Genomic DNA, 10,041 nt, shown 5'->3' on the forward strand with positions numbered 1-10,041 from the left:
GGAATCGACCGTCATCCTTCACAATGGAAGATATACACCACTCAAACCACTTTCACACGAGGCAACTTAGTTGAATCAACTTTCGAACGGGCGGATATCAGGATGTTGAACCAGGTAGAAAAGTGAAGGAATCGCCCGTCATCCTTCACAATGGAAGATATACACCACTCAAACCTCCTTCACACGAGGCAATTTAGTTGAATCAACTTTCGAACGGGCGGATATCTTTATGTTGAACCAGGTAGAAAAGTGAAGGAATCGGCCGTCATCCTTCACACGACCGTCAACTCGTCAGGCACATGTGCCGATACCATTCTCATCCCGCCGAGTTAAATCAGCATTTAAGTTGAGTCAACTCATCGAGACAACGTTCGCTTTACTCACGAGTAAGCTGGTTGAACTCAAATAAATTCGGCTTATTAGAAGTTGAAGCCTTACAACTAAGGGGCCATTCATTAATTACGTAAAGGTCCCGAGGGGGAGCGGTGGTTGGAAAAATCTCTAATACCCTTACTTGCGGGGGGGGGGGGTCAAATCCATTCTTACGTAATGTTTTCCAATTCGATATTTATATTTGAAATCGCGCGGTGAAGTGGTTTGACAGGGATTATCATTCATTTGCGTCTCGAAGGTAAAAAATGTATTAGGATGAGCTGTTTTTCATTTGTTTTACAAAGAATTAGTAGTGTAAAATATAATAAAAGATGCTCAGTCACTATGTATGGCATGTTTTATTTTTAATTAGTATCGCAAAAAAAAAAAAAAGTAGAAAAATCATTCAGTCTAGATTTTAACCTTTTAGTACATGTTTCTTTACACAAAAAGGTTTAATATAATAATTGTGAATTTAATTTCGATTCCAGTGATGTAAAATTCGTTACTTTACTGTATTGAAAAACAAAATGGAATCCTACTTAAGAACAAGGGAGAGGGGTTTAAAAAGTCTTCCGTACCCTTACATGGTGGGAGGGGGTCAAAAATTGCAAAAATCATCCTTACGTAATTAATGAATAGCTTCTAAGTTGGTTCGTGTGAACACAGCGAAAAACACCACTCAACTAGTTGACACGCAACTTTTTCGAAAAGTGGATTCAGCTAACCACCTCGTGTGTAAGAGGCCTAAGACTTCTACTTAAAACTATAATTACATGCACAGGCCCGGATCTGTGTACCCGCAGACCCAGCAGTGCGGGAGGGAGGGGCGACCTTAAGGGGCCCAATGGCCCAAGAAATTGGAAAAACAAATTGAAAAAACTAACACTGAGACTTATTAATGTTGAAAATATAATCTGCTGGCCTCTAGGGAGGGGCCCTAGAGATTTTGTTGCAAGGGTGGGGGGGGGGGGGCAAAATTTATGTATCCGGCCTGCACATGGAATGATTTTTTTTTTTCTTTTTTCGAAATGGCTGTAGCAGATTGGACAATATGAGTGATGGGAAATGTTGTAATGTAATGTAAATAAAAACCACACTTTCTGAGGGATTTTTAAATAAAGTTGTGTTGCCATTGTTATTTCCATGTGAAAGATATAATTTAACCGATATTTAAATTCTTGTTGCATTTTAGCGTGATTTTAAATCACAATCACATTTTAACTCCTATGAGTTGAAGCGGATCACTTAATGTTCTCTTTCTTGTTCCAAAACAAAATATTTTTAATCCCTTCATATATCAAATGTACGAATCATTTATAAATAAATTATTTACAATTAAATGGGAAATGAATAAGCAAATATGGCTAACTAGGAAATCGCCCGTCAAAGTATGACGGGTAAAAATGGCTTCTACATTTGAACGAAGCAGTTGCCTCTTAGGTGATATTTTGATAATTGAAATTTTAACCTTAACTCCAGTGGATTAACCCTAAATTCCAGTAGATAGCGTTCATTGTTGACCACTTTTTCGTTTTTTCATTCCCCTAAAATGACAGTCTTACCAGTAAAACGGCTAAGTGACCGGATCCAGTTCAGCCTTTTCAAAATGTAACATTTCCCTGCATGTCAAACATTGCCAAAAAAATATTATCAAATTATAAATAACTTACTGAATTTTTAGTGCTTCAACAATGAAATAATGCGAGTCTCATTGTTGATGACGTCAATAGCGTGACTCAATCAGTGAATTGGTTATTATATATATATGAGGGTTGGTGCTAACTAGTATTAAAATTCATACAAACGAGCTGATGTGTGTGTGCCTCACATGACTTCCCTTTTACTCCAATTTAATGTCATTTTCTCATTTGGCAGTTTTAATGTGATTCAATAGGTTATTCTTTAAATAACATATCACCAACAGTGGCCAATTTGAAACCAAATTAAAAAAAATCACCAAATTTGTCACCGAGTTGGCGACAAAACTTGCGACCAAAAGATTGGCGATATATCACCAAGTGTCAGCCAAATTAGAACACCACGTGAGTTTACATCGAAATTAGCAATGATTTCCCCCCAAAAAGGGGCAAAAGACCCCCTTTGAAGCATGTGAATGCAACCAAAAACGAAGGTGCACAACTAGACCCCACTAGGAGTCTATGTACTAAATTTCAACTTTCTAGGACATTCCGTTCTTGAGTTATGCGACATACATACACACATACGCACATACGCACATACATACGTACATACAGACGTCACGAGAAAATACGTTGTAATTAACTCGGGGACCGTCAAATAGGATATTTCGGGTGTCTGTACGTTCCTAGGCACATATCCACGTGTGGTCAGGCTGAAAAAAAAAACTCAACATTCATTTGGGGATGAGCAAAATGGAAATTAAGGCCGATTTTTGGGTGAAAATTTTTTTGCGAATACAATACTTCCTTTTTTGTAAAAGGAAGTAAAAATCACAAGTGTCGGATATTTATTTGCATTATTTTAGTAAAAATTACCCGTTGCTTATCTTTATGGTGTTAAACATAAAACTCTAAACGTGTTAATTTCTTTCTTATCAAAATGCACACTTACGGAATAATATCTAGGAAGTTATTGTACAGAATATCTTCTACGCACCATTTCGCAAGGAGTAATGAAGAATTGCGACTTTTTTCCACGGACGGAAAAATTCCCCTTGGAACTCCACGTCTTGTGTGAAAGGCAAAAACAATGAAAATATTCTAATGTACAATGATAAATAGCTTATTATAGAATACTTAAGGTTTCACTGAAAAAAGTGAAAAATTCAATTCCTAGTTTTATTTCACTGTTGGACTGTCCAGTCGTATATATGTTTTTCTTGAGCATTACGAGAAAACTCACGTATTTATGACGAACTTTTTTCTATAGAAAAAATTTTTTCAATCAGTCTGCGCGTTTTCTCCTAATGCTCACATTGCGTGTGATCCTTTAGTTTTTACCAAATGCTGGATGCATTAGATCGATATGAGATGGGAAAGAGCAAATATGATGAGCCTCTTGCTCATAATTGTCTCCAAGCTATACGTCTCAACATTATTTGTACAGTAAAATATCATCAATTTTGGCCCTATATATTCGGTAACTTGATCGAAACGCTGGGCTTGTGTGATATTGTCCTCTTCTGAATTCTTTTTATTTCTCCGTTATGGACCAAATAAATTATTTATTTTAGTAAATAAAAAATCTTTTTATTTATTTATTTTTTTTTTTAAATTATAGCACCATCTTCATACGAAATTTCCTAAAAGAGAAAAAAATTCTTTTTGCTACTATTGGTTGCTACTTTCTTCATTTATGCTACTTTTGATTGCTCCTCTTTTTAATTGTACTACTTTTGATTGCTACATTTTTCAATTTATGCTACTTTTGAATTCTGGTTTTTTCCATTGTGCTATTATTGATAGCTACGTTTTTTATTTATGCTACTTTTGATTGCTCCTTTTTTATTTATGCTACTTCCTATTCCTATTTTTTTCATTTATGCAACTTTTAATTGCTACATTTTTTTAATTTATGCTACTATTGATTGATACTGTTTTCCTTTTTACTTCCTTTTACAAAAAAGGAAATATTGTATTCGCGAAAAAATTTTCACTCAAAAATCGACCTTAATTTCCATTTTTCTCACCAACGAATGAATGTTGAGTTTTTTTTTTCGACCCGACCACACGTGGATATATGCCTAAGAACCTACAGACACCCGAAATATCCATTTTGACGACCCCGGAGTTAATTACAACGATTTTCTCGTGACGTCTGTATGTACGTATGTATGTGCGTATGTGTGTATGTATCTCGCATAACTCAAAAACGCTATGCCCTAGAAAGTTGAAATTTGGTACGTAGACTCCTAGTGGGGCCTAGTAGTGCACCTTCTCTTTTGGTTGCGTTCGGATGTTCCTAAGGGGGTCTTTTGCCCCTTTTTTGGGGGAAATAATTATTAGTTTTGATGTAAACTCAAGTGGTGTTATAATTTGTCGGACACTTGGCGATATATTGCCAGTCTTTTAATCGCCAATTTGGCGACAAACTTTGCGATGTTTTTTTTTTTTTTTTTTTAATTTGGTTTCAATTTGGCCACTGTTGGTGATATTTAGAGAGTAAACAATTGAATCACATTAAAATTGCCAATAATGGGGAAATGACATTAAATTGGAGTAAAAGGAAGTCATGTGATGCACACATTAGCTCGGTTCATTATTACACTATCGTATGGTTTCCTGATGAGGATTTTCTAGGGTGGTACATTTTGCGCCCGAGTTCAGTTCGGGAAAATCCGAGAAATGGATTTGAAGATAATGATATTTCTTCGCTAATCAATCGTTTTGAGCGCACAAAAGCGTCTATATTTTACAAGCACGATCGATTGACTCGATACAAACCGAGTGTTCTAGGAACTGATAATATTTCAGTTTTGAAATAAAATTAATATCAAAAATCTTTTTTTTTTTTTGAATATTTTATTTGACATTTCTCTTCTTACAAAGTTCCAAGTTATCCTATCAACAGAATAATTTCGAGACACGTTGATTTTAGATAATTGCACAATACTTTTCAATGCATTTCCTCCAAACCAGGAACATATACATACTGTCGATAGTTATATGTTCTTTAAGTTTTTCAAATTATACAGCAAATATTCCGACAATATCGATATTTTTAATTTGAAGACATTCAAAAATAATCTGAAAATATTTGAAATTTTATTGAATTTAAAAAATTTTATTTTTTGATGTCTGTGCACTTTCTTCTGTATTGGAAGGCTTTGCTGCCTGCATGAAGATTAACAAATGCAGTATTATGATTGTTATTGTTATTATTATTATTTTTATTCAGTCATTGTTGTTATTATAATCAAAATTTTTATCATCATAGTTATCATCATCGCCATCTTCATTACTGTAATCATCACCACCACCATCGTCATCATTATCGTTGCTTTTCTTTTTATTGTTGTTATTATTATTACCATTATCAACACTTATTATTATTATTATGTCATCATTGGTAATATTGTTATAATCATCACCAACACCACTATCATCTTCATCATTATTATTGACGTCATTATTATAATAAACCATTATTATTATCATCATCATCGACGTTTTAAGTATCATTAATTATCAACCTCATCATCATTTTCATGACCATGATCTCCACCAACACCATCATTATCAGTGTCATCATCATCATCCTCGTCAGCTCTTCTCTTTTCTAATTATTATTGTTCTTATTATTATTATCTTTGCTATCATCATCATTATTGTTATAATCATCACCAACACCACCATTATCATCATCATTGTTATAATTATCACCACCATCATCATCATCATTATCATTGACGTCAATCATCATCATCGGTATTATTGTTGCAATCATTATCATTTGAGTTGGGCGGTTTAAAATAGAGAAATTTCGGGTCATTTTTACCCTAAACGACTGCATTGCTTTTTTGTCTTCCCGCAGACTCCCGAGGCCTTGCAGAATGGCTTACCTCGTTTCTTGAGTGAGGAAGAGTCCCAGCCGAAAGCCCCCGGATCGCCGACCGTCATCATCACAGACGCGGACGGGGCGCACACGGTCGTCGCTAGTCCCCCGAGTCCAGGATCGTCGTCGGCCGTCAACGTCTGAAGACGTCTAGGGCCTGTTCGCATATCGGCCGTCCGTTCTGTCCATCACGTTTCTTTCCTCCCGAAACAGGTTTTCTTTGCTGGTTGCCATGACAGCAAGCCGTCTTGGACGGGACCGGTTTCGATCAGAGGAACCTTGATATCTGACGGGCGTCAAAAGTAGGACAGCATTTCATTGGTTCCCGCCAAGCAGCGCGCTCTTTTCTCTGGTGGGTGAGTTCAGCCACGTGATTGATGTGCGGTTACCGTATGTGAATGCTACTCTGTTTTCGTCGGCAGTCCGTCACGTCAAAAAGCGGGATGGACGGAACGGATGGCCGATAAGTGAACTGCCCTTAGTGGACTGAACTTTGGCGGGCTCGTGCTTTCTGCTCACTTCCCACTATGATGACAGTGATTGTTTTGGCTTGACTACCGAGGGTGCAGTTTTTTTTTCATAAGCGTGTTTCCCGCTCAATTTTACAGGTGCCATTCCTTCCGGAGGTGAAAAGTTGAATGTTTTGATGTGTCAAAGTATCTATATTTATGGTGATCTTTTTTGACATTCCGCCGTATTATTATGGCATATTCTTCATTTTCAATGGATTTGGCAACTTGTTCACGAGAGCGTAGAACATGTTCCTGATAAAAATACTAACCTAAGCGTTAACAATTTTTTCTAAAACACTTCTCAAAAGAATGTATCAAAAGTTTTTATTTTAAACAACTTTTACTTTAGCAACATTCATTTTTAACTGGTTGTGAGACTTAAGTTTTTATCAAAGCTAACCACACATTTTGTGATGTCTGATATATAAATATTCTGGTCGTAAGTGTTGCTAACCACACAGTTAGCTGATAAATTGTTCACTAGATGCAGAAAAATATTTTAAAAATTTGTTCTACTAAATACAAACTAAACAAGCTTTGAAAATGTCGGTGGTTTTTCAATTTTTAATTTAAACCCTGCCCCTCTAGGAGTTATCTTAAAGCGCTCGTAAAATTCGTAAAACGCATTGATTTCATAATATTTGCATCAAGGTTTTCTTTTGAAAATCTTCTTGAAGTTTTTTTTACACTGAACTCTGCAGAGCTTCAGACAGAAATTGAATGACGAGCTGTTTCCCAGTGTTAAGCAATCTCGGTGATAATGACAGCATTCCAAAATAAATCCAACATAGGTATAAAAAGATTACTACTTCCAAAGATAGCTTAATAATTAACGGTAATGACATAGAACATGTGCTGTGAACTGATATATATATATATATAAATTCAGAAAGAGGGCTTATCAGTTTCGTAATTGGTTTTATTCTTTAATAACGATCATTGTCGTTGTGAAAAAAATCAGTAGAGCTCAAATGTCATTTTTTAATCTCGGTTTATAAGTTAACAACAATTTTTTTTTTAAATTGGCCATCATTCTAAGACCTATTAAAATCTTCGCAAATTCGACCTTTTCACTAATTCAATTAACTAATGTGAGAAAATCTTGCAAGAATAATGACTTTAAAAAAAAATATTGCTATTTTGTTGTAAAATTCATTAAACAGAAAAATATTTTCAAAACAATCAATTCATATATTTTTTTCTTTTATTATGTTATGCCATTTTTATTTTGAGTTTGTTGTCACTAATCTTAGCACATTTTATATCCTAAAGTTATGATAGTAAAGGTTGGACTTTTCTTTTTTCGAAAGGAATAGCACTTGTGATTATTTTGCATGTTTGTATTTCTTTCAGGATGTCTGAACAATTGTAACAATTACAAATATAGGAATGGTGAATTATTGGAATATGTTTAAGACTTCAATTCATACATGACTTTAGCCGGAAAATTTCACCCTCACAAATATTTTGTACAATTCCTACCAAGACGAGTAATATGAAAAGTATCCATTTTGTAGATGAACTGCCTCGAGTAAGATTTAGAGTGAAAGAGAATTTTACTGCGAAAGTAACGTCAACATGAATCGCAGTAGTTTCGAGAATCATATTTGCAATGGTTCAGTTTTGTTTCACTGAAATGCTTTCTTTCAGACACTTCGCCAAGTACTCAGCTGCAAAGTTTTGTTGAAATGTTTTCTACCGATTATTTAAACCTTTATCACATTTATCACAGTAAAGTAAAGTTTTCGAACCTTTCTTCAAACCTCGGAAACATACACGATCGTGAAAAGAGTAGTCCGCCATAGCTCAAGCATTGCACTGTAATAATTAAATGGGGTTATTAGTCATAATGTGTTTCCATGCGATGTACGAGTGAAAATCCTGTATTAAGACGCTTAAAAAAGTAGATTTACTTCCAAAGATGCGCTGGTCGTAAATGTTATGAATGAAAAGGAATTAAAGGAATGAGATAAAATAGTTTTAAATGCAGAGTTGGCATAAAAGAGTATACCGGTTTTCAAAATTTATATTTCATAAACTACACTTACCACTATAAATGATACATAACAATAAAGCTAAACTGCCCAAGTTTTTTTGAACTTACGTAACTACTTAAAACGTGCACGTGCACTAGTGTAGCCAAACATTCCTCCCGGAAGGGGTTTTTTGGTCACAACAATCCTTACACGCGTGTTAACTACTGTATTAGGATTGGCAAAAATGTTAAAACCAAGACCTGTGGAGGGATGCTTTTCTCCCCCCCCCCCACTTCGTTACGCCACTGACGTTCCGCGACGCTGGATTGGGCGTGCAGGTGATGATGATTTACCTTTTATGCGTTTTACAGACAGATCCCCTTTATTTTTATGTATCATTTTTGGTGCTATGTGTAACAGTTTATGAAATATAAATTTTTAAAAACGGGATATTATTTTATGCTAACTTTGTATTCTGAATGAAGGAGAATTAGTAAAATATGCACTGCAGTGCTGGCCAAATTATTAGACTAAGACTGTTTTAAAAGCAAATTCTTTATTGATTACATAACTGTAGACACATTAACGAACAGTGAAATAATTATCTAATATTTAGTATGCATTCTGTTGTTCTTGATGAGCATTTAAGTCTTTTTGGCATACTTTTCACAAGGTATACACCATTTCTTAACTTTTTAAAGAAGGAGGTAAAAAATAGTTTATTCTCCTATTATATATACTCACATACACATACTCACTAATTACCTAAAACTAACTTTAAATATAACAGAACACACTAATAAAAATAACTAGTGAACTGTTTAAGCTGATCGAGGTTATGTTCCTGGTAGGTAGATAAACAAAGAACATAAACAAAGCAGAAAGTGCTGCCACCTGCAAACATTAAATTACGCTAAAATAACGTAATAATCAGTGTACAGTATGTACTGTACTTTAACAGTAAAAATAGTATTTTAGTACGAATAGTGTACAAAAAACAAACAAAAAAAAAACTTTTTAGTCCAATAATTTGGCAGGCACTGTAGTCATAAACATTCCGGGGGAAAAAGAAGAATTCAGTGAGAAAATGTGCGCTAGTGGTAAACATTATAAAGGAAAAAATAATTTGGGAAAAGGTACGCTAGTCGTATATATATATTTAAAGGGGAGAGAAGGGTATGGATGAACATTAATCGTCATTTCTACAATTGAAACAGAATTAGTGGAGAGACGCGTTGTCGTAAATATTATGGGAAAAAGAGGACTTTTTAAAATGACGCACCAATCGCCACTACTATGATTGAAATGGAATTAGTGAAAAGAGAGAGAGAGAGATGCAAGAATCATAAGCTTTTTAAATAAAATCAATTAGTAATAATATACTACGTCAGTAGTCAATATTACAAATGAAAATGCCTTATTGAAACCATGCGCTAAAATGTTCTGAAAAAAAAAAAAAAAAAAGAAAGGCGAAAGTGAAAATAAACGCTAGTCGTAAACATTATAAATGAATAAGAATTAGTGAAAAGATGCACTTGTCGTAAATATTGTAAAAAGGAAGGGGAAAAAAGAAATTACGGAATAGATACCCCAATCGCCAATATTATGACTGAAAATGAGTTGATGAAAACATGCGGTTGTCG

The 10,041-nt window shown here is 34.6% G+C and overlaps 1 protein-coding gene across 1 annotated transcript in view; it reads left to right on the top strand.

Annotated features, from left to right (window-relative positions):
• The window catches only part of LOC129221329 (uncharacterized), a 156,994-nt gene extending 147,260 nt beyond the window's left edge, over positions 1–9,734 (top strand). The window contains 1 exon segment of the mRNA XM_054855796.1: positions 5,890–9,734. Coding sequence (XP_054711771.1) covers positions 5,890–6,054 — 165 coding nt within the window. The 3' untranslated portion in view covers positions 6,055–9,734.
• The last annotated feature ends 307 nt before the right edge of the window (positions 9,735–10,041 follow it).

Source organism: Uloborus diversus, chromosome 4, assembly GCF_026930045.1.
Source record: "Uloborus diversus isolate 005 chromosome 4, Udiv.v.3.1, whole genome shotgun sequence".
In the NCBI taxonomy this organism is placed as follows: Eukaryota; Metazoa; Arthropoda; class Arachnida; order Araneae; family Uloboridae; genus Uloborus; species Uloborus diversus.